This window comes from Odocoileus virginianus, chromosome 2 (assembly GCF_023699985.2).
Source record: "Odocoileus virginianus isolate 20LAN1187 ecotype Illinois chromosome 2, Ovbor_1.2, whole genome shotgun sequence".
NCBI lineage: Eukaryota > Metazoa > Chordata > Mammalia > Artiodactyla > Cervidae > Odocoileus > Odocoileus virginianus.
The window spans coordinates 12,724,603-12,748,274 of NC_069675.1; the positions used below are offsets into that span (position 1 = coordinate 12,724,603).

A 23,672-nucleotide genomic window follows, 5' to 3' on the forward strand; every position below is an offset into this window, starting at 1 on the left:
ATGCTCTGACGTCGATGGTGGGAGCAGCTGGAGCAGTGAAACACACCAGCTTCGTCCCACCTCATCCCTTCACAGCCAACCCCAGCTGTCACTCCTGCCCATTTCACACTGACAATGCTATGCCTCATGACCTGCGGTGGTGGCGATTTCTAAAATCAAACCAGACCTTGGTCCTAGTCCTAACCTTGCGGCTTCTGAGCTGTTTGACCTTGGGCAAATTATTCAAACTCTGTGGTCCAGTACTCTCATGTGAAGATCCAGGATGACACCCTTACAAAATTGCTCTGAGAATTTAACAAGAGAACAAATATGAAGTGTTTCTGGCACATGGGGGGTGCTTAATAAAGAGCAGGGACTGTAGCGATCAGTGTATTGTTGGTAGTGCCACTGTTTTCATCACTAGTGTTGCTGTTGACCAACCACCCCCCCTCAAAGACTGAGCCGAGCTGAGCCATCGGAGGCACCTCTCAGAATAGCACCAGCTTCATAGCTATCCCAACGTCACCAAAGCACAACATGAAGGAATTCATCATTTTCCTCCAGACCCACAAGGCAGGTGACAAGATGCAGGAAGCACCCACATTTTCAGACTGAGCAACAGATGCCATCAGAAAGAAGAGTGCTGAGCAGGCCGGCCCTGGGCACACCCCGGGCCTGCTGTGCACGTCAGTCCACATGATTGGTGCCCCGGAGGGTGGGGGCAGAGTCCACAGTGGCCTGGCCGCTGTGTACATGCCTGGCTTGGTGTCCACCCTTGGCACTCCAAGGCCACCTGCTGTGACAACTGTGTAGCAGGGGTCACCTCATTTTTAAAAAGGTTATGCCTGGAAGCCTGCTAGTGGCCTGCTCGAGGCTGATGCCCAGCCAACCATGGACCCAGGACCAAAAGTCCATGATAAAACGGACAAGTAGAAGAGGTCAGGAAGGGAACAGCCCCGGGATCCTGGGTGGGGAGGCAGGAAGACAAAACTTTCCTCACACGGTTGCAATGTTCTCCTGAAATCACCAGGAAAACTCAGGAGTACATTTCCCCCCAGAACACTTCTCTCCAGGCCCCCAAACTCTGGGCAGCATCCCTTCGGTTGCTTGTCCCTCACTTTCCACGCCCCACCGTCCCGCTGGGCTCCCTCGAGCTCCCTGTGAGGACACTCGTGTCTCCGCGCAGTGGCCCAGGCCCCCACTGCAGGAACCTGGTCACAGAGGAGGGCAGGGAACAAGAACCTGGAGAAGACTGGGCTCCAGTACCGTTGGCAGGAGGCCCTGGAGGAAGAAGGCAGGTGCACACAGCTGTGGAGGCCAGGCCCGGCCGGCAGGAAGGAGAGACAAGCAGAAACAGCGGTTAGGGGTGTGTCCACAGGGCAGCTTACCAGGCACAGGTCCCCCATTCTCATCCCAAGGCCACCTCCATCCACCATGCCACCCTCCGGAGTCCCGGCACATCCTTGCTCCCTGCCCTTTGCTGCCACTCCCCAGAGTCCCCACCTCTGCGGGGGCTCCCTCCTCCTGCCGGGAGCCACGCGGTCCTCTGTCCCCTCCCCACTGCGCACACTGCACTGCATGCAGGCGCCTCTCACTGTCCTGGGGCATCTATGCCTCCCCTGCTCCCTGACCAGTCTCACCCAGCCCTCCCCAATTCTCCGCGCTATCTGTGCATGTGTTCCTTCCCCATCGACAGATGGTCTCAAGATGGCCTCTCAGGTCTGTCCACACCTTCTCTCTGGGCCTACTCTCCTCTCGCTCCCTGAAAAGGGCTGCCTCCATCCCCCGCCCCTCCCTCACTGCCAGGCAACCCTCTGCCCCACGCACTTGCTCTGCCCTCTGCACCCCCTCCCTGGAAATTCCTCTCTCCAAGATTAACAACCTGCTGGTAGCTCAAACGCAGCTCACAGGCTCCTATCTCTCTCCCTCCCTCAGCAGCATCTGGCCGGCTGACCTCGGCCTCCTTCCTAAAAGGGTCCCTCTGGTTCCTCACTGCTGGCCTCTCTGCACTCTCTACCCTCTGTGGGCTGTGTCTCCAGGCAGCCTCCTCCTGCTCCCCAGCCCAGCCCTCTCCTAGACTTTCTTCTCCCACACATCTCTCCTAAGCCCCAGACTCACATTTCCCACCTTACTGCTATTTCATCCATGCGTCCTTCCAGCCTCTCACACTGAACTTGTCCCAAACTGGGTTCTCTAAGTTCCCCCTCAAACCTGCTCTCTTCAGAGGTCATCTCAGAAACCAGCCCCACCATCCACCCGGACAGCCAAGCCACAGAGCCCCATGCCACCCTTGGCTCTCCTTCCCCCTCTTGGTCCCCAAGCCTTAGAGACCTGTCTCCTACAGCTCTCCCATGCCCACCCACCCATCTTCGTTCCTGGGTTTGGTTCACCACCCTCTTTTGCCTCCTCCTAAGTGACATCTTGGGCTTCCTGATGGCTCAGCAGTATAGAATCCACCTGCGATGCAGGAGACGCAAGTTCAATCCCTGGGTTAGGAAGATCCTCTGGAGAAGGAAGTGGCAACCCACTCCAGTATTCTTGCCTGGGAGATCCCATGGACAGAGGAGCTGGGCAGGCTGTAGTCCATGGGGTTGCATGTGAGTCAGACCAACTTAGCAACTAAACACCAACACCACCACAAGTGATATCTGGCATCTGGTTTCTGGCATCTGATATCTGGCTTCTCCTTCCAACAATGAATGAGAACTGTACTCTGCAACCAGGAGACAATTTCTAAGAATGTCATTCTGTCTAAAACCCTTCAAAGTTTCCCCACCCACTCAGGATGAAGCCCAAACTCCTTGACGCGGGCTCCAAGACCCCTCATCTTCTAGTTCTGCTGACCTCTCTGGTCTCACGTCTCACCACTAACTTTCCACTGCAGGACCCTAAGCAGTGACCAGCCACCTCCCCAGACACACTCAACACCCATCCTTCTGAATGCCAGCAGGCTGCAGGAGGCACCAGATTCTCTGTGAGGTTGGAGCTCACCGGCCCTCCAGTTCGAAGGACTCTTCCACCCACTTCATCTGGCTACCTCTGACTCAGACTCTGGGTCCATTTAAGTCTTCCCTGGAGCCCCAGGTTTAAGTTAAGCACCCCACAGTTTCCAGAGCAACTTGTCCCATTGAAAGACACATCACCCTGTGTCATTTCTATGTGTTTATTTGTCTGTGTCCCTTGTTAAATCAATGGGCTTCCCAGGTGGCTCAGTGGTAAAGAATCTGTCTGCAGTGCATGAGATGCAGGAGACGTGGGTTCAATCCCTGGATTGGGAAGACCCCCTGGAGAAGGAAATGGCAACCCACTCCAATATTCTTGCCTGGGAAATCCCATGGACAGAGGAGCCTGGAGGGCTACAGTCCATGGGGTGGCAAGAGTCGGACACGACTTAAGGACTAAACTACCACAACCGACTTGTTAAACTAGCAATTCTGCATGCAGGGACCCCAGCTGAATCCCCTGTCAATAAATAGAGGCTTAGGATCAGACACTTGAAGGGAGAGAGGGATGGCAGGGGAGAAAGAACTTACTCCAACACACTCTCCATCTTTCCCAACACACTTGTCTGCAACAGCCTTGCATCCTCACCAACACTCCTTCCCCTGGGCCTGCTCAGGGCTCCCTCTGTTTGCATGGGCTTCTTTTGCCATCTTCCAGAATCAACCACATCTTTTAGGGCCTAGTTCAAACTCTACATCCTCCAGAAAATCTCCCCAACTACTCCAGAAACTCCTTTCTACCCTCTCTCTGACTTCTTTTCCCTCTAAGTGACCCTGGGCTCCGGTTTCCCAAGGTCCTGACTGGTCTCCAACATCTCACACTTGAGAGTCCTGTAGTACCAGCCAAACGGCCACGCCTGTGCCCAAGTTTCTCCATCCAGTCGAGCCCATCTGAGAGGCACAATACCTCATTTCTGGGCAGCGATTCTCAGTAGGATGGGCTGCCGTCACCCCTGTCAGCACAGCCAGCCAGGGAGGGGGTGGAAGCAGGCCGAAAGCATCACAGGGACATCCTGATTCACTGTCCTAAGTGTGACTGGGGACTCCGAGGACAACAGACCTCAGGGTAGCCACACAACAGGAGGCTAATTAGATGAGCCGTTCCATGGTGGGGTCCACCATTTCCATGCTGACCCTCCCCACCCTGCCTGAATGGAGGGCAGACCCAGCGCTGCTGCACGGATGGGGCTCTGCAGGTGAGCAGGGTGCTCACCGAGACAGTGCAGGCCAAGAGGACAAGGTCTCAGGGACAGATGAGGCTCTGTCCCCCACCTGAACAGAATCCACCCTCTACCCACTTTCATCCATCCACCCCATTGGCCACTTCAGTGCAGGGAACCTAGGCCCAGGGTTGCTTCCTCTCCCAGTCCTAGAGGCCACCACGCTAGACAGCCTGGTGTTCATCCCAGTGGAGGGGCAAGTGCAGGTGGCCCCTCCAGCCACGGAGGGCAGTGATGCCACCAGTGGCGCATAGACACCCACTCCACCCTGCGGGGCAGTCAGAGGACCCTCTGAACACTCAGACCCTGGCTCCTCGGGGAGCTCCCGGCAGGCGGGCTGGGAGGGCTCCACTGTCTGCCTGCCCCACCCAGCTCGTTAGGAACAACATGCTGCTCTAATTACACTTCCCAGGAAAAACAGTGTTTTAAATTAAAGCCTTGGGGGAGGGATAGGAGGTTGTGGTGGGGGGGACCACTGGGCTTATTTTCCTGATTGCAAAACACCAAATTTTTCCTTCTGGAGGATTTGGGGGTGCAGGAGGGTACATCTCCTGGATATCTCAGACTAAAAGCCATAGCTTGTTGCCTGGACTAGGAGGGGGATGGAGTGACATCTGGTTGGCCCCCAAGTCACGGCAAAAAATCCATGAGCCCGCTCTCCCTTCTTCCAGGACATCCATCCACGGGGCAAGACAGTAGTAGCAGAACCAAGGGCGGTATTCCGAACTACACCCCCTGAGGTACTCAGGACTACAAGCCCCGATCCCGCCTAAAGGGTCCCCCTTCCTCTGCCCTGGCTCAGGGGCCCTCAGTTATTAAGGAATCTGCCATCACCTCTTCTGCAGTGTGTGTGTGTGTGTGTGTATGTGTGCATGCGTGGATACATGCTCTCATGAGTGTACACATTTGCGCACACTCACACGTGCCTGTGCGCTCTCCATTTCTCAGGAAATCTAAAATTGCAGTTTCTTTGAACTCCTTCCCCTTGGCAGCGCAGACCGCCTTTGTTCTCCAGACAAAAAGGAAAAGAAACGAGACAGAGGGCTCAGAAGAGGCGGGGAGAAGGAGGGAGAGAGACGGTCCAGGCCAAGGAGCAGAGAAAGAGAGAAATGCAGAGGGAGAGGGGGACAAGGGGAAGAGCGAGGCTCCGGAAGAGGAGAAAACAGCGAGGGACAGACAGGAAGGCTGGGGGCTGAATGGGAGGCAGCTCTCCCCTCCCTCCAGGAGGACCTGGGTCTCTCCCACAGCAAAACCTCAAAGATACAATGCAACAGTCTCCTTTCCCCTCCGAGGGCACTCAGAGAGGGGCATTCCAGGCGGGCCAGATGCCTGGCACAGGGGAAATCTCCTTGCCCACCACCCTGGCCCCACACGGTGACATGCCCCTAGCCCAAGGCAGTGGACCCCCAAAGGGAGCGCAGAGTCATCTCTTCCAGGAAGCCATACCCACTGTCCTCCAGCTGTAGAAGTTCTCAGCCTGGGGAGAGGCCTCTCACCTCATTCACGCCTCCCACCCACGTGTGCTGTCCCGAAGGCCGTCCCCACTGGAGAGGCCATCCTTAAACCACCCTCCAGAGTCACTGTCCCTCTCCATTCCTCTCTCTGGCCTAGGCCCCCATCACATCTGTCTCAAAAACCTCCTAGTCTCTCCTGCCCCTCGCTCCCCAACCTACACCTCTCTGCAGCCAGACAGCTTCCTAACACACCCATCTCTGCTCCCAGACTTTCTAGGGCTCCTATAGCCAGTGGCCCAGAATCTAAGACCCCAGCATGGCTTTCGCGGGTCATGGCTGGAGCGCTCTTCACAGGGATCAAGTTGGGAGCCTGGAGGGGGCTTGTGAACAAGGGATACCAAGCAGGAGCCTGGCTGCAGCAAAGAAGACAGAAAACTCTTGCTAAGGCGTCAGGCTTCCTGCAGCACCAGAGGCAGCAGCAAGACTAACCTGCCTCCACCCCGTCCCCGAGGATTCTTAAAACCAGAATGGACTCAGGACCTCGGCCTGAGCCTTAGCCTTCAAATGCAGAGGGACAGGGTGAGCTGCGGGCGCCTCTGGGGATGAAGGGGTCATGGATCACCTTCCGGGATGGTTCTGGAGAGCAGCTGATATTCCTGGGCCTAGGACCCTTGGAACGTGCTGGCCCAGCCTTGTGCCCAGCAAACCCCCAGGACTTGCTCTCCTCTGGTGCTGCTGACCCATACCCGCCTCGGCCTGTAGCAGGCCAGCCCTGCAGCGGGACACTTGGCCCTTGTCGGGCTCTGGCCCCGAAGATGCAGATTTTGATTTGCTTCTTGACAAGACCACAGCCAGATCCTGCTCTTGGAATCTGAGCCTCCACTGTTATATATTACAAATCCAGTTATTAAGGATTTTAACTTTTTTTAATAACTCATCCCTGGGCTGGGTCTTCTTCAGAGCAGGCTGTGGGTTTTGGCCACAGAATGCTCTCAATCAAGAGAGAGGGCTCCGTGCTGCTTCCCTGGACAGGACTCTGGTCCCCTTTCCAAATCGGCAGTCTTTCGCAACTGCAGCCAGAAGCAGGAGGCTGCCTGTCAGGCGCAATTACAGCCAGCTCACTTGGCGGACCCCACCTCGGTCTGGGAGCTGAAGGAAGTGAGGTAAGGGGCGCCGGGCCTGCAGATCCCACATCCTGACCCTGCACTTCAAGTCCAAATTGCACTGAAAATGTCAAATGGTGTCCGCTCCCAGTCTGGGGATTCCCTGACGGCAGGAAGTGGCTGTCCTTTTCCCAACCCCCATCTGCCCAGGGCTCTCCTTCCTGTCTCTCTGCCCAGGCCTCTGCCCCAGATCAGTCAGGAGCGCCCACTCACATGTACACAGGAGGCCGTAAGGAAAGGTGCTCCTCGTCCACCATATCAAAGGACACAGCCTTGCTCCTTTTGGATGCAAACCCCAGGCTTCTCCCAGAACCTAGAAATCCCCAACCCACCCTATCCCCTAAACCGGCCAGACCCCAAACTGGCATGTTCCCCACCTTCTTCCTAAGCACTGCAGCAATGTCTGCCTAATGCCACCTCCACCAACAAGGCTTCTTTGACTATTCTGTCCCCTTATGAACATCTTTATTCTTGAAAACATTCCACCTGGTACTCAGCCAGATGAAGAAGCTCTGTACTGCTGTCCTTGGGGTCTGGGGGAAATGTGGCTTCCAACATAGCAGCAATCCACCTAAGGCCAGAATCACATCAGGACACACCCCAGGCAACCCTGGATCCATGCAAAGAGCGAGAAATGAAATCCACACAGGGGTCCATGTGACAGACACACGCTGGAGCATCAGAACCAGGAAGGCTCCCGGGCATGGCCTTCCTCTTCCCTCTGTCTCTGCCCGCCCACCCAGCCACAGGCCACAGCCGTGAGGGTCCAGCTCACCTCTTCCAGGATCCCTGTTGTGTCCTGTACCTGGACCCCACCATGGGACAGTCCACATCCAGGAGACGGTGGAGGGAGGAGAGCAAGAGGATAGAAGTTCACCGTTAGAGACAAGGAGCACTAGGCTGGGGCAGAGATCAACATGCCAGATATCCCCCTAAAAGGAACCAACAGAAAACCTTTCCCATCTAGGGTGAGGGGGGTGTGCTTCCCAGACACACTCTCTGCCTGGCCCCTGCAATGAGGAAAGAAGATACAACAGATGCTGATGCGGAGAAACTGCTAGGAGAGGCCAAAGCATGAACCTAGATCCCAGGCATCTCTAAAAGTGACAGAAGAAAGGAGACTGACTGACTGACAGGTGGTGGAGGATCCCAGACTCTGTGCATGAGTCCCAGGAGGCAGTCAGGCCTGATTCCTGGAGCTGCTGGAGCTATGGACTTGGAGAACCAAGGAGAAGCATCCTAGATGCTCAGGGCTGGCAGACCTGAGAGCAGACGCTTGGACTGGACAGGGAGCAGGAGAGGGAGTGAGACAAACAGGGATGGGAGGAGGTCTTATACGGAAGAACTATCTGCAAATTTGTCTGGGCTCCCTGCCTCATAGGGTTTCCCTGGTGGCTCAGACAGTAAAGAATCTGCGTGGAATGCATGAGACCCGGGTTCGATCCCTGGGTCGAGAAGATCCCCTGGGAAAGGGAATGGCTACCCACTCTAGTATTCTTGGCTGGAGAATCCCATGGACAGAGGAGCCTGGTGGGCTACAGTCCATGGAGTCACAAAGAGAAAGACACAACTGAGCAACTAAACATTTTCACTTCCCTGCCTCATAAGCAGGGAGGCATCTAGAAAGAGCCCAACTGCCTGGGCTCTCAAAGGTGCAGCTGGGCAACCCTTGGCCAAGTATAGGATTCCCAAATCAAGTCAGCCTGGGTACCAGAAAAAGGTGTACACTTTTCATGACCCTCAGGGAACCAAGTCCCCATCACTAGCAGAGGAAAGAAAACTGGATCTCAGTGGGAACACTGAGCTGGGAACTACAGTCGATTGATCAGAGTTTCTGAAAGGTGAATGATTCTGAAAAGGAATCCCCTGGAGGGCTCGAAAATATCCAGGGTGCTGCGCTGCCTCTCAGAGTTGGCTTCAGTGGGTCCAAAGAGGGACTGAAGTTTGGCGTTTCTAACAGTGCCTACCTCGGGGATGCGATGCTGAGAACCACTGGCCTGAGTCAAGAGTTCTCAGCTCTGGCTGCACAGTCCCGTCTCCCAGGGAGCTTTGAAAGACACCAGTGCCTGAGCCACACCCCCAAAAGATCGCACTGCATTTGGTCTGCGCTTGGACTGAGCACCGGTGATTATTAAAGCTATCCAAGGGATTCCAATGCGCAGCCCAGCGGAGAGCCACTGGGCCAGATGGCCAGCGTGGTCCCTTCCATCTGAGTCATCTGTGATCCCTGGACCTCTCAGGGGAAAAAGGCAGGGATGCCTGAGCTACGCAGGGGCCCCAACCCCCACTCATCCTGCCTCTAAGGCCTCACCCACATCTTCCTCAGCTTGAAGGCAGGATGGTGGTGATGTGTGCCTACTGCCCTTCCTAGCCTGGGAGGGGGCTGCAAACACGGGGAGGGGGCAAGCCTGAAGAAACAAAGTTAAGAGTGAGCCTTACCTCAAAACCAGGAATATGGTGGATGGCCGGCTAGGATGAAAAAAAGAGCTCTGGTTAGGTGCCTGTCACCCAAGGCCCCACCAGTGTCCTTTCTGCCCTGGCCAGGCAAACACATTCCCAACCACAAGTTGACACCCGTGGAATATGTCTGTGATTGGACAGTCCCAGGATCTGCAGACTATTCCTGGGAAGCCTAGGGATTCCTGGAAAGTGCGTGGTAGGCAGGCGCAGGGGAAGCCAGGTTACAGTATGCTGTGTCCGCCTTCCACCACAGTAGCCTCACTTCTGGCCGGCTTACATTTTAGAGGTTCATGTCACACTAAGAGCAAATTTGAAGACGCAGCTCTAACCCGAAGCCCCTATTTTATAGCAGGGAAGTGGCGAGCCAGGGTCACACAGCCAGGCCGTGGTGAGCCAGCATGAGAACAGACGTCCTGTCCTGCCCTGTCCCTGGAGTCCCCTTCCCCAGGACAATGAGAACCCCTAACCAGATGACAGAGGTCTTTCTCCCAGAAACTGCGACAGGAAAAACACATGCAATGACCAGAGGACTCGGACATTTGAACACAATTCAGATTTCAACTTTCTGCCCCAGTGTAGGTTGTGTCTTGATTTGGGGCTCAGAAAAGATGGACAAAACTGGTTCCGGCAGGAGGCCTAACATCCAGAGGTGGCCCTTCAGTGCTCTCAGCTAAACGCAGACCCTTGGTGAGGGAAAAAGAACGTATCCGAGGCCCCTCCCCTCCATCAGACCATCCTTTCTCTGGGCCCCCCACCCTCCCTGGCCAGGCGCTCCCGACCTGGGCCTCCTATATCCGGACATGGACCAGCCTCACCTTCTCTCTCTGGATGAGCTCAAAAGAGGCCAGCAGCTCACCGGCCGGCTGGCTGCCCCTCGTCAGCGGGAACCAGGCCAGCCGGGGCATCCGTTCCAGACTCGGCTGACAGATGCAGCGTCCCATGAACTCATCTACACCCTAGACCAAGCGTGGAGAAAGAAGAGTCAGCGTCCCCCAGCCCTGGGTCTGGTGGCCTGAGTTGTCACCAAACCCACACCTGGCCACCTAAACTGGAAAGGGCCTCAGAAGTCAGGGCAGCCCCTGGTGCAAAATGGTAAGTTCTGCCTCCCTGAGAAGGATGTGAGGAAAACACGTGAGTGGCCTCCTGCCACTGTTGCTAGAGCTGATTCCCATCACGGTCTGGAAGTCCCTCTGTTTGTCCAACTAGCATTCACCTTGCTTCAATTTAACCAAGCTCTAAGCCCATTACAGTCAAAAGTGATAGCCACCTAGCATTTATTGAATGTCCTCAGCAATACAAGTACTTGACATTTCCCGGGACTTTTGTATCTCCTATTCATTTCACCTTCAGACCACCCTCCTCCAATTTCCATGGGGAGACTGTGATCAAGCTCACCAAATTAAATGCATCTTGTTAAAATGATGTTTGCATCTTTTCATTCCTTTGCTCTTGTGCCTTCCATGACCCCGCAGGGCCTAGAGGATGAAGTCTAAACCCCTCCTGGTATGAAAGGGCCGCTCACTGGAGCCCGCTCACGCCCCTGTCTCATCTCTTCCCACACGTCTTCAACCCCAGCTGTTTCCCTCAGCTGGCCTCACCCCAGCCTTTATGCTGGCCATTCCACTACCCTGCTGCACTCTGCTCTTCTCAGCCATCACCCACAGCTCTGCCCAAGTTCAGCCCTTTGATGTGGACCCCCAGGACCTTGCTGACCTGTGAACTCCAGCCTTGTGGTTAGCTTCCCCAGGACAGGGGCCACAGACAGAAACTGAGTCTCAGCCAGATGGTGCCGCAGCCATCACAAGCCCTGGTAGCTTGCCCGAGGCACTCATCCAGAGGAAACCCGGCCAGGGCTGAGAGGCATCCCCACCTGTGGTCACCTCACTGCTGGGGACATCGTTCAGAGCCATCTGGAGTGGTCACCAGCTAGATGCCCCCCTCCATGAGTGACAAGTCAGCACAGACCCTCAGAGTGGGCACCAGCCACGGTGGTGGGAAGGGTCCCGGAGGCTCCTCTGGGCCCAGTGCTGCCCGTTAGTCACTGGGTCATGGAGAGCCTGGAGGAGGGGCATCCTTACAGAGCCTGGGCAGCCAGGACCGCAGGAGCTCAGGGCAACAGATATTTGCCAACAGGTACAGCTTCATCTGACTATGTTGACAATAAGCAGGACCCCGGGGCCCACCCACCCAGAAGAGGCCATGGTGCTCTACCACTGGGGTCCCTCTCAGGTATTGGCCTGAAGGGGAGAAAGTGACATTTGCGTGACATTGGTGAAAGTGGAGGTAAGGTGCTATGGGGAGAGAGAGACCAAGTCCTATGACCTCCCGCCCGCCCCATGCCAGCACTTGCACCCACTTCTGTGATGTCCCCTGGCCCAGAACCCTCTAGTCCTGCCGCCTCCCACTCATTCCTGCCCCCAAGGTTCCAGGCTCTGAGCTCTTCCCCAAAAGATCCTTCCTCCAGTCGCTAAGCCCCCATGGAGCCAGCTTTTCCTTCTAAGGGCAGAGCCAGCAGGCCGGCCTCCCGAGTCCGGGCCCGCGTTGCCCACTGTCACCTGGTGGGGGCGCCCTCATTGGCATCACCTTCAGCCACCCTCTGGTCATCACACCATCCTACCCAGTCAAGGCAACCCTTTCTGGAAACATCTTTGAAACTCGGCCCCCTTCCCTTTCATCCACTGCTACCCACAACCCGGGCAGGGCCTCTTGGCCACATACACCTTGGCTAACCTCGTCTCTCTCTCCCAATAGCATCCCACCCCTCCTTTAAAAAGTGTTTCCCTGACCCCGCTACACCTCCAATCCCCTGACCTCTACTCCTGGCTCTTCCCCCGCCCTGGCCCTCCCTCGTTCTGCGCTAATACCCCCTGCCTCATCCCAACACCTCAATCTCACATTCCCCAGAGCCTGTCACATTCCAGCCCACCACTGAACTTTTCCTGTCCAATACAGCATCCAGTAGTTAAATTTACATTTAGTGGATTAAACTAAAAAGCAAAGAAAATCAGTCTTCTCTGTTGGACTAGGCACATTTCAACTGCTCAGCAGCACACACCGCAAGTGGCCCTCATTTGGGAGGCACGACCGCAGAGGCTTCCCGCCAGCGCAGCAGGTTCTGAGGGACAGCACCACCCTCGCCCCGTGCCCAGAGCGGACCCGGCCGGTGTCACGAGCTGGCTCCCTGGAGGAGTCCCTGCCCTGTGGTCCCTGGCTCTCACCTGGACCGGGAACCCCACGTGAGGGGCCACTTAGCCCAGTGCGATGTGCAGAGTCAAGGCAGCTCTCCGTCGAGGAGGGGGAACCCACCTGGGATCTTATAAGCAAGCTAGAGACAGAGAAGACCCAGGCTCCCAACCCCCAGCGAAGCACCCTGGCCAGATCTGTCCCCTTTCTCTCTCATGGGCCCAGGACACTTGCCAACAATTCACATGTAATTACTCTAAAATTTTCACCACTCTGCAGCCTGTGGGGTCTGGGAGAGGCCACCAGCCCCAGCCTCGAGAAGTGCCCGTCTGGCAGGGCACCCATCCCACACAGCAGCATCTCCCCCTGGGCGCTGGGCCCTGGAAAGGGTGGCCAGTGAGGGCTGGGGGAGGGAGGCGGGCAGACTCACGTAGGTGTCATGGTCATACAGCTCCACCACGATGCTGGGCGGCTGCTCAGCGATGCTGCTCGGCTCGCCAAAGATCTCGATCTCGTAGAAGATGAGCGTCTGGTCCCAGGTGGGGTTCAGGGTGTTCTTCGCCACCACCGTCTTCTGGCTCTGGTGCAGGAAGGAGACGACTGCATAGGGATCTGTGTGGGCCGGGCACAGGGAAGGGAGACAGGACACAGCAGAGACCATCAGGAGTCATGAGGCCACAAAGCTGAAGCAGGGCTGTGGCTGCCGCTCTGGAACAGCAATGTCCGGGCTGGAGACGTATCCCAGGGGGGCTCTCCCCCTACCCCTGCTGGTGATGACCGCAGGGAGATGGGGCCAAGGTCCAGGAGAGCAGGCCCAGGGATCCAGAGAGTTTCCCCTCTGGGGTACTTTCTGAACTGGTTGCTGGGGGCAAAAGTCTAGTTGAAGGAGGTGAGACCCTGGATGGTACATTCATTTATTCATTCATTCATTCATCCAGGGCTTCCCAGGTGGCACTAGTGGTAAAGAATCGTCTGCTCATGCAGGAGACATACAAGATGCAGGCTCGATCCCTGAGTTAGGAAGATCCCCTGAAGGAGGGCATGGCAACCCACTTCAGTATTCCTGCCTGGAGAATCCCATGAACAGAGGAGCCCGGCAGGCTACAGTTCATAGAGTCACAAAGAGTGGGACACAACTGAAGCAACTTAACACACACACACACACACACACACACACACACACACATTCAAGATGGTTTGGAATTATTGACATTCATCCTGCAAGCATTTACTGAGAGCCATCTGCAGGCCAAGCTAGGGGCTAGGTGATAAAGACTGAGAACACATTTGGAGCAATACAAAAATCTATACAAAAAAAAACATAAAATTGCAATTTTGATCAGTAGAGTGGTGTGTAAGAGAGGAATCTAGCTTTCTCGAGAGGCAGAGTAGAGTGGAGAGGGAGGTTCCATTAGGCTGGCATGCCTAGGTCTGCATTTCGACAAGCTTAGGCTGGCTGTCACTGGAGAACAGACTTGAGGGGGCAGAAATGGGTGCAAGGAGAGCAGTTATGAAACTACTGCCAGGGTTCAGGCAGAGAGGGTGGTAGCATAGATGGGTGGGGGAGTTAAAGAGAAACAAAGGGATTTGAGGGCTGTTGAGAGCTGGGGGGAGGTGAGGAGAACCTCAAGATCCCAGCAGCTCCCTGCCACCCCCAAACTCCTTTCTAACCTGCCAGCCCCAGTCATGCTGGCCTGGGACCCACCAGAATCATCCCTCTGTCTGGTCCCAAGGCGTCACTAGAGAAGTTTCTAGGGCAGTGGTTCTCCAATGTGAGGATGCAGAGATATCACCTGGAAGGCCGGCCCCACCCTCAGAGACTCCTTCATCAGGCCTGGGGTGGGGCCTGAGAACTGACATTCCTCACAAGTTCCCAGGTGGTGCCGATGCTGCCTTTCAGGGCAACACTTGGGAACCAAGGCAGGAGAAGGGCCCATGGGACTGAGTGCATATAATCTGGGACAGGAGCGAAAGGCTGGGAGGAGGGGCTCTCCCAACTTCTCTCACTAGGGGGCAAGGTCCAGTAGCCATTCTGTAAGACTCAAAGTGCCAGGTGCTGAGGCCACGTGGACAGAGAAGTGTGAGGATGCAGGAGGCTGGATGCTCAATGCCTGGCAGGGCTGAACCCAAAGGCCCTGTCACATACCCTCTACACTTGGCACCTTCTCCATCCCGCAGCACCTTGCACCCCACAAGACGGCCCCTCTGTGACCTCAGATGGCCTCAACACCAGACATCTAGTGCCCAGATGTCCAGCTGGTTCTGGGACTGAGATGGGGAGACAGCTTTTCCCCACAGTTGGTGGGGGGGGAGGGGGGCGGGGGCCAAGCCAGGATCCCTGTCCATAAAGAGACCAGGCGGCATGCCACAGCCACTACACAGGAGGCCGCAGACGAGGAGGTGGAGAAGTTGAAGTGAGCAATAGGAGGACTCCCATCAAGGGACAGGTACAGGATTGTGGCTATTGCCCAAGGGGCTAATCTTAAGGGTGGGGGGGCGGATCTGAGTTAGGAGGCAGAAGCTATGGGCACTCACTGCCCAAACAAGGCTGGGTTTGGCTAATAGGAGGCAGCCAGCTGGCTAAGACCAGTTCGCAGCCTTCAGGCACAAAAGCACAGTGGGGTCAATCCTGGAGGGCTTCCTGTAGGAAATCAGTTTTGAAGCTGACTCTGGCGGTAGAAGAGGGCATCAGGAGGACCTTGGCAGAAGAGGGGCCAGGAGAGACGTGTCCACCTCTCACCACCTCCACCTGGTGGAGGCCTCCCTGGCACAGGGCTCCCTTCCCATGCACCAGCCTGGCAAGGCTGCCCGAGCCGTTCCCTTCCTGCCCCTGGCAGGGCCCAGCGGCGTCTGTGCGTTTAATGAAACCGTCTGGCTGTGATACCATCAGCTCCAAGCTCGGCAGAGAACCTCTCCCCGGTTCCAGTAAGGGAAAGAGGGCGCGTTCCGATAAATAAAACCATATTAGAGAGCCAGCGAAAAAGCCCCTTTTGTTCCCGCCCCCTGTGCTTCCCAACGCTTTATTTTTATAAGCACGGGGGCCCCAGACCGACAGCGTTTACACAGAGATCACAATTGCACATTGTGGCGGCCGTGCACGCTGTATTGGTGTTGGCAGCACCCCCCACGCTGGCCCCCGAGCAGGCGACTCCTTCCAGCAGCCCCATCAGCGCAGGCAATGAGCTCAGCACGGGGGAAGGGAGGGGGCGGCTTTCAAACAAAAATCACCCAGACCCACACGCGCGCCCCGCCCGCCCAGGGGAGGAAAAAACACACAACAAAGGCATTGTAAGGAGCAGGCCTGGAGGCCTGGGGCCTCAGACACTGGGCTACTGTGTGCCGGGGCCTGGCCTCTCCCCGCACAAGGCCCAGCCCCTCGACAATGGGGGGGGGGGGGGGCCTGGGGTGTTGCTGAAGCAAGGTGGTCAGATGAAGGGAAGCCAGACAGACGCACAGACACAAGCCTCTTCCAGGAAAGCCAGGAGGAGGGAGAGGCAGGTCTCAAGAAGAGGGGGAGGGGAGGGGAGAGGCCAGCTCTTCCCAGGGCCACGCCGGTAGGTGGAGGCTGGCATCAGCCTCCAGCCTCACCTGCCAAGCCGCACGGAGATGCCCCTGAGGCGGAAGCTGGATTGGAGCTCTGGAGGACCACAGGCTGTCCGGGGAGCTCCAGCCAAGAACACACAAGGGTTCTACAGGACTTCAACACCGTGGGAGGCCCCAGACAGGTGACTGCTGGACCTGCAGCCCTGTGCCCAATCTCTGAGACATTCCCTGCATACACTCCCTCCAATAGCTCAGACCACCAGGGTGAGGGACAGGACAGGCGGCATGGTACCCCTTGTTAGAAGAGGGGGCTTTGCCTCAGAAAGACTGTCTCCAGTGCCTGCTCACACGTGCCTGGGACCAGACTCCCCGGCTCCTAGTCACTGCTCCTTCTTCCTGTCACGGTCAGGGTAAAAGGCCCCTTAAGACGGGTGGAGTAGATTGCTAGTAAGCAAGGCAATGCAAAGAAAAGCTACAATACAGCAGTATTTTTCATATAAAATTAAGAAAAATTTGTTTAGATTTATAAAACCCAGTGCTGGTGAATAGCTGATGAAATAGGTATTCTCCTTTATTGCTGGAAGCAATTCAACAACCCTTTAGGAAAGCAATTGGGCTGTATGCCCTGAACAACATAAAACTGTTTACACCCTGTTTCCCATATTCCTGGGAATCATCCAAATTAACCAAAAAGCTATATGAACCAAGATGTTCACTCCAGCATTATTTGCGATCCATCACTCATTCAATATACAGTTATTGACTGACCAGCATGTGGTAGGTAAGCACAGTGCTTTGAATATGAAGGCACATGAGACATGGTCCAGACTCTTAAGATCATGACTGCTGCTTAGAAATGGTAACTAAACATCAATTATAACACAAGTGATGTGCAGCTGCCTAGCAAAGTGTTCAGGGCACTAGGGGTTGGGGTAGGCTCTGGAGCCTGGTGGCCTCAAGTCAGTTCTTCCAAAGGAGGCCTCCCCAAGTGTCAAGAATAAGGAGGTAACCAAGACAGACCAAGGAGAAGGGGGCGTCCAGGCACCCAGGACAGCATGGGCAAAGGCACCAAAGTGCACTGTCTGCAGCGAGGAAGGGAGCGCCCTGGGCCATGGGAATAGAGGACGAGGGAGAAGGCAGGTGGGCAGACCACAAACGGTCCCGGATTCACACCAAGCTAGTTGGATTAAATCCTGTCGATCACTGCTTCCCAAAATACGTTCTAAGGAAGGCGAGCTCTCGGGGGAACGAAGGAACGCGTAAACAAGTTCAACAGGCTCCCTTCCTGCAGCCACCCCAGAGCCTTCCGTGCCACTGTGCATTGTAAATCGCTAAGTGTGCAGTGTTTCCCAGTCTCTCTCACTCAGGAACCCTTTTTAAGTGGAGCGTTTCACAAGCCTCCAGTGCCCCTTGGAAAATAGCTTCTTAAGCTCATCAGGAGAATTCCCCGAGCCAGAGCCAAACTTAACAGAAAGTTGTGCTTCAGAAGAGGGGGTGGGCTGTGACTGGAGTTCAGACAGAGGAAGCCCACAAGCAAGGACTCCCCAGCCCCACTCAGGACAGAGTCTGGACCTGGGGGCCCGCAGAGGTGACCTCAGCCAGGGGGCAACTTCAGTTCAGCAGACCTCACTGTGGCCTGGCCTGGCATCAACGCCCCTCAGGACCGCCCAACCAACACCGTGGGAGCTCTGACCTCCCAGGAACCATGAGACCAGCAAAGAGGACACTGGACTCTACTTTCTTGGCAGACACCCCACCCCCACAAATTAATAACTTGGCATTTGATCCACGAGCCTCTCGCTTTCTTCATTAACCAAGCCCAGTCCCTGAGCCCACTGACCCATGACCCTTGCAAGGAGGAATTTCCAGGGCCTCAAGCTAAGGGCGGTGCCCTGGACTGTGAGCTGCCCAGGGGTCCTCATCGTGGCGGCGGCTCTGAAAGCTGAGCCCTCAAACCACAAGGGCAGCTCTGGGCTGGGGGAGAAAGCAGAGAAGAACCCCCTGGAGTATAGCTGGGCAAAGGAGAGGACGTCCTCCCAAGCCTCTTTGAGAAATATCCGTCCACAGTGATGAGCAGCTCTGTGCACTGGCGAGGGCCACACTGCCGCCCATGACGCATGGCATTGAGGACGTGTGGTTTCTGAGTCTGGAGTCCTATCTTTTCCATTCTAAGTAGATCCAGTTCATAGTCCAGATGCTCACCCAGCAATGGCAACCCTATCCCAATGTAAGTCATCTGAAGTAAGCATCAGTTCACATTTTTTATACCTAATCACTGCCTCGGCCACACACACTCAGAACCACACAAACACAGGCCACACACACCCTTCCAGGGGTCCAGAGGATTGGTGCTGGCCCTCCAGGCAAACCCCACTGAGGCAAAATCCTCAGGCTCCCTGCACGGCAATATCGCCACAAGTCTCCCTCCCCACCTGAGTTCAGTGTCACTCAACAAGTGTTTCCTGGGCAATTCCTGTATGTCCCCCACACCTTCGGCCAAGGAGAGGAGAACAAACACAGCACCAACCTTGGGGCAGTCCCAAGGCCACCCCACCAGGGACAAGCAGAGGTCACAGCCCAGGGCCACGGGAGCCCCCAGTGGGAGAAAAAACAGAGGGCTTCCCAAGGAGGGCCCTCACGGCCGCAGACACCAGCAGACTGGCTGGCAGATGGGACCAGTGACAGACTCTGTGCCGCACTGGACCCTCCCCTGGCCCCAGACATGCCTGATACACACGGGAGTTTCCTCTGAGAAATGCCAGTCGGTGGCCATGCACAGCCTCCAGCCGCCAGCCACCCCAGGGTCAGTTCCAGGGGAGAAACTGCTTTGGTTTAGGGTTTGGGAGTGAAAATAAACACTCTGGGTTTTATAGATTCACCCGTGTTGGCTGCTGTTTTCCTTTCCAGCAGCTGCTCAATCAGGCCTTTCATTCAGAAGCCAGTGGCCTCCGAGGAAGCCCTGGGCAGTGCCCTCAAAGCTCAAGGGATGTTTATTTGGGGGCGGGGGTGGAGCTAGGATGGAAAGTGTGACGTCTCCTGCAGGCGGGACCAGGCTGACCCTGCCTGCGGTCCCCAGAGGTGCGGGTCCCCCAAGGGAGCTCCCCTCTTACAGGTCTGCCACAGTACGGCCCACGGAGAAGGGGTCCTCCACCTGCACCCCACTTCACTCCTCCCCCACATGCACCCCCACCTCTCAACTCTCCCCTGAAGGAAGAGGAAGCAAGACTGGGAATTAGGCCACTTCTCTTCCTCAGGGTAGGTGCTGAGTGTCAGAAAGCATCCTGGCCACGGTTCCCGGGCAACTGCAGTGGCAGAGATCGGCCTCTCCCCTGCCAACACCCCTGCACTGTGCTTGCACACTCTCTCAGCACCCCAAACCCAAAGCACAGAAAAGAAATTGCTCCACCCACCCCACGTCCGGCTGCACGGAGCTAGAGCAAAGGTCACTGAGAGGAGGGGACGGTGAGTAGGTACAGCTGCTGGGGAGGAACCAGGGTAGCTCCCCAGGCTGGGGAGGAATGGGGCCTGGAAAGGGGGATGGATGGGTGGTGTGAGCTGAGTGCCAGTCTATGAACAGAAGGTCACTCCCCCAGAGGAACTCAGTTCAACCCAACTAAGCACCAAGCGTTTGGAAGGGGGTACATCACTTGTCAGCTATTTCAGCTCAAGCAATTTAGTTAGCCTAGCTGAGTCGCAGTTTCTTCGTCAGTAAAATGGGGATGTTAAATGCCTACTTCATAGAAGAGTTGTAAGGGTCATACGAAATAACATCAGTAAAGTGCCCAGGCTCATAGTAAACATTCAGTGTTATTTCTTTAGCTATTAAGTGCTACAGGTTCAAGGTAAGTCAAGGTCTCTTCCTTGAGGAGCTCAGAGTCACAGTGGGAAGAATATGACAGAATATCATGGCAACTGATCTATGCAGCGGGTAAGGGCTCTGAGAGAGGTGCTGGCAAGGTCCTGACCAAGTACTGAGGAAGGAACAACCAGCTCGGCTTGGGGAAGAGTCAGAGGGCATCTGGGCTGGGTCCTGAAAGATAAGTAGGAGTTCACTGGATTACGAATAGGGAGGAACTGTATTCTAGGCACTGAGTACAATGGCCAGAAACGTGGAAGAATTAGACAACGTGACAAAAGTCGGTGCAGCCAGAGCTTAGTGGAAAAAGGGCTAAGAAAAGATGAAACTGGTGAGGTCCACAGGGGCCAGATCACAACGGAGCTGTCCACCAGGCTAAAGAGCTCTGGACTTATGTGTTGTGAAAGTGAAAATGTTAGCCACTCCATCGTGTCTGACTCTTTGCGACCCTATGGACTGTACCCTGCCAGGCTCCTCTGCCCATGGAATTCTCCAGGCAAATTGTTGCCTGGAGCGGGTTGCCATGCCCTCCTCCAGGGTATCTTTCTAACTCAGGGATCACAGCCGGGTCTCCCACATTGCAGGCAGTTTCTTTACCATCTGAGCCACCAACCAGGGGAAGAAGCCCATTTATGTGTTAGTATCTGTATGTTAGTTAGTATGTGTTTGAAATCAGGGTGGTGACATGACCAGAGCTGTCTGGGATGGTGTGGAAGGTCACAGGGAGGCCAGGAAACAACCAAAGGACTCAGATAAAAGGGGCATGGCCAGTGCGAGACAGCAGCCACGATGCTGAACCGGAGGGAACAGTCTCTGAGAGAGACTCGGGAGCCAGAATCAACAGAACTGGGCACCTGCTTGTTTCCAGCCTGATGGGTAGTAGAGGCACATGGACGTGATGCCAGGACTGAGCTAGGAAGTAAAGGGGGGCCTGGATCTGGGGGATGGGGGCCCAAGCAGTTCGTTTTGGACAAGACGAACTGCGGTGATGCTGAGTCTTCCAGGGGAGACTCCGAAACTATGGCTGGATATAAGGGGCTTCTAGAAACTGAAGACCTGGAAGACACTGGGGACCCCAGTGTCCAAAGAAGAGAATACCAACGGAACTCCCTGGGGTCATCAGACTCAGGGGGCAGTGAAGTGGTTGAGCAGGAACAGGTGGAGCAGGAAGCTGCAGGAGACCAGCAAAGAGGGCTGTCCCAGGGCCAAGGCCAGAGGGGCTTTCAGGGGACGATGATCAGTAAAGCCAAACCCCACAGAGGGGTCAAGGAGGCCCCTCCAACCAGGTGACACAGTGAGCTGACAGCGGCCCCCACCTCTACAAACACAGCAGACCACCACCCTCACAGTGCCACCACTCTCGATACAGGGAAGCCCAGGCCATGTTCCCTGTGGGCCGAAGGCCCTACGACTGTTCCCAGCTCTCAGCCCCTGGCCCCAGCTCTCCCCACTCCCCACACCTACCGGAAAAAGAGTCCTTGTCCATTGCAGGCAGATCCCGGGCCTGGTACATGTAGCAGCGTAGATGGTAGCGGTTCCCGTCTGCACCAGAGAAGAAATAGATGCCAAGTGAGGGGCTGGGGGTGACAGGATCTGGGGCTGGAGGATGGAGTGTGTCTCTAGGAAAGCAGTGGACAGACGGGCTGGACGATACAGACCACACGTGCCACACTCTCAGGATCAGGAGAGCAGACTACAGCCCAAAGGCAGAGCCACAAAGCAATGTGTCCTGGGCCCTGGTGAGCACTGAGGAGCGGGCAGGGAAGGGGGAAGAGGTCAAATGAACCTCAGGGACAGTCAGAAGGCACACTGCCTTGAATGCTGGACTTCAGGCTCAGCGTTGACACATACACCACACACGGACCCACACACAACACTGACCCACAAACAAAGCATACAGACTCAGTTCTCCACAGCCCCCACACACACACCTGATCCCATAACCCACACGGCCAGGCACGTAAGGGTGACCCACCCGTGTCACCCCTGTAGATACCTCCACACATCACTTACAGTCAAAGATGCAGGAGATCGTGGGTCTGTTCACACCAAAACTCAAGGTGGAGACGGACACGGAATCTTCACTCCTGTCATCCACCACGCCACCCTGGAGACACAGAGCTGGTCACAGCAGATTCTGACCCCGAAGGCTGGGGGTGGCGGGGAGCCTGGCTCAGATCGTCAGGTCTCCACGCTCCTTTAGACAAGGCTCCTCACTGCCTGAAGCTCTAATTTCACTCCAGACTCCAATGTCGAGCCCACAGGGAAAAGCCTCTCCCTTTCTAGCGGAGACCAGACAAGCCAGAAGGGGGTTTTGAGTTGTTCCAGCCCCAGAGGCTAGCGTTTGATAGAAGAAAGGACTCAAAGGGCTCTCCGGGGTGGGGGTGGGGGTGGGGTGGAATCCACTGGGGATCTGCCCAGGGTGAGGGGTTATGGGGAGCCCAAGTTTGGAGGGCTTCAAACAGCATCTCTGTCCCCACCCCCGACTGGACACAGGGCTGGTGGGGGGACACACAGGCACTCAGCTGGGTGCCCAGCTCTGGAGAGAAGCTGCACTGTGTCTTCTCCCATCTCTTACCAGCTCCCACTGTGCTGAGGGTCAGAGGCGCCTGAGCCTGGGGACAAGGGCATGGTTGGGGTGGGGGGCATTGTTTACATTCAGGCTCAGAAGCTCTGCATCAAGCTAGATGCTCAGTCCCCTGCCCTCGTTGGCGCTGGGCTCTAACCACTGGGATTTCCCTGGACCACACTGCACGGTGCCCTGCATCCCTCCACCACCGCATCTGCCCATGGCAGCCCCTCATCAAGGATGAGCCCCAGCAGGAGTCAAGGCCCCCGCAAAAACAGGAAATGTGCCACTCACACGGCAGCCCGCCCTTCCAGACCTGGTCTTCTAGGACATCAGTTCCACCAGCCTCTTGAGGCAGGAGCCCAGCAGAAGGGCCAGGGAGAGCTGGACAGCCTTCCTCTGCCATCCACTCCCTCTGCACAGCCCTTCCCCTCTCCCCACACTGTCACCTGCCCCAGTCCCTCTTCCCAACACCCAAGCACGCCCATCCTTGAAAGAAAACCCAGCCTCCCTTCCCAAGGCCTTTTCACCCCACCCAGGCCCACCCAGAGTAGCCACTCCCCAAGGCCTTTCCGCTGGGCCACACTGCCCTCTGCCCGGCAGCAGCCAGTTCCCAGGAATCTCCACCACTCTCCAGGCCCTGCAGCTACACCCCCACCCCCCACCCGCACCTCCAAATACAAGAGGCGCGGACATTGACGAGCTCCTCCTCTCCAAACCATGGCTACCCTCAGGGCCTAGCCCCAGGCCCCTGGTCCAAAACGCCTCCCTGGATACCTGTCCCCTTCAATCATGTCCTACTCTTTGTGACCCCATGGACTGTAGCCCACCAGGCTCCTCTGTCCATGGAATTCTCCAGGCAAGAATACTGGAGTGGGTTGCCATTTCCTTCTCCAGGGGATCTTCCTGACTTGACCCAGGGATCAAACCTGGGTCTTCTACACTGCAGCCAGATTCTTTACCATCTAAGCCACCAGGGAAGCCCTAAGTATCTGCAAGTGTGGGAGAGTTCTACAGTATCTGTCTCACAGGGCTGCCTGATTGTTAAGAAGATAAATTATATGCTGTGTTGGCACACAACTTGGCACATAATAAATCAATAAACATTTGCTATTAATGATCTTATGAGAGAAATAAAGCATGGGGTGGGGTGAGGGGAGAGGTCATAAACTATGAAGTCAGTAATTGTGCTCAGGGGTGGTATTCATATATCCTGTATTTGTTCAAAATTACTCCAGGAGCT

General features: G+C 55.9%; 1 protein-coding gene across 22 annotated transcripts in view; it reads right to left on the reverse strand.

Annotated features, from left to right (window-relative positions):
• Positions 1 to 23,672, reverse strand: part of DYSF (dysferlin) — a 219,261-nt gene that overhangs the window by 68,786 nt on the left and 126,803 nt on the right. For 15 of the 22 annotated variants that reach the window (XM_070476392.1, XM_070476394.1, XM_070476384.1 and 12 more), the window contains 6 exons: positions 21,874 to 21,967; positions 21,325 to 21,402; positions 12,892 to 13,073; positions 10,094 to 10,234; positions 9,258 to 9,287; positions 7,594 to 7,623 (listed from right to left, as the gene is read on the reverse strand). In XM_070476392.1, the coding sequence (XP_070332493.1) occupies positions 7,594 to 7,623; positions 9,258 to 9,287; positions 10,094 to 10,234; positions 12,892 to 13,073; positions 21,325 to 21,402; positions 21,874 to 21,967 (555 nt within the window). Of the gene's footprint in view, positions 1 to 1,221; positions 1,288 to 7,593; positions 7,624 to 9,257; positions 9,288 to 10,093; positions 10,235 to 12,891; positions 13,074 to 21,324; positions 21,403 to 21,873; positions 21,968 to 23,672 lie in introns of all 22 variants that reach the window. The other 7 variants (XM_070476375.1, XM_070476369.1, XM_070476368.1 and 4 more) reach the window with 2 other exon arrangements.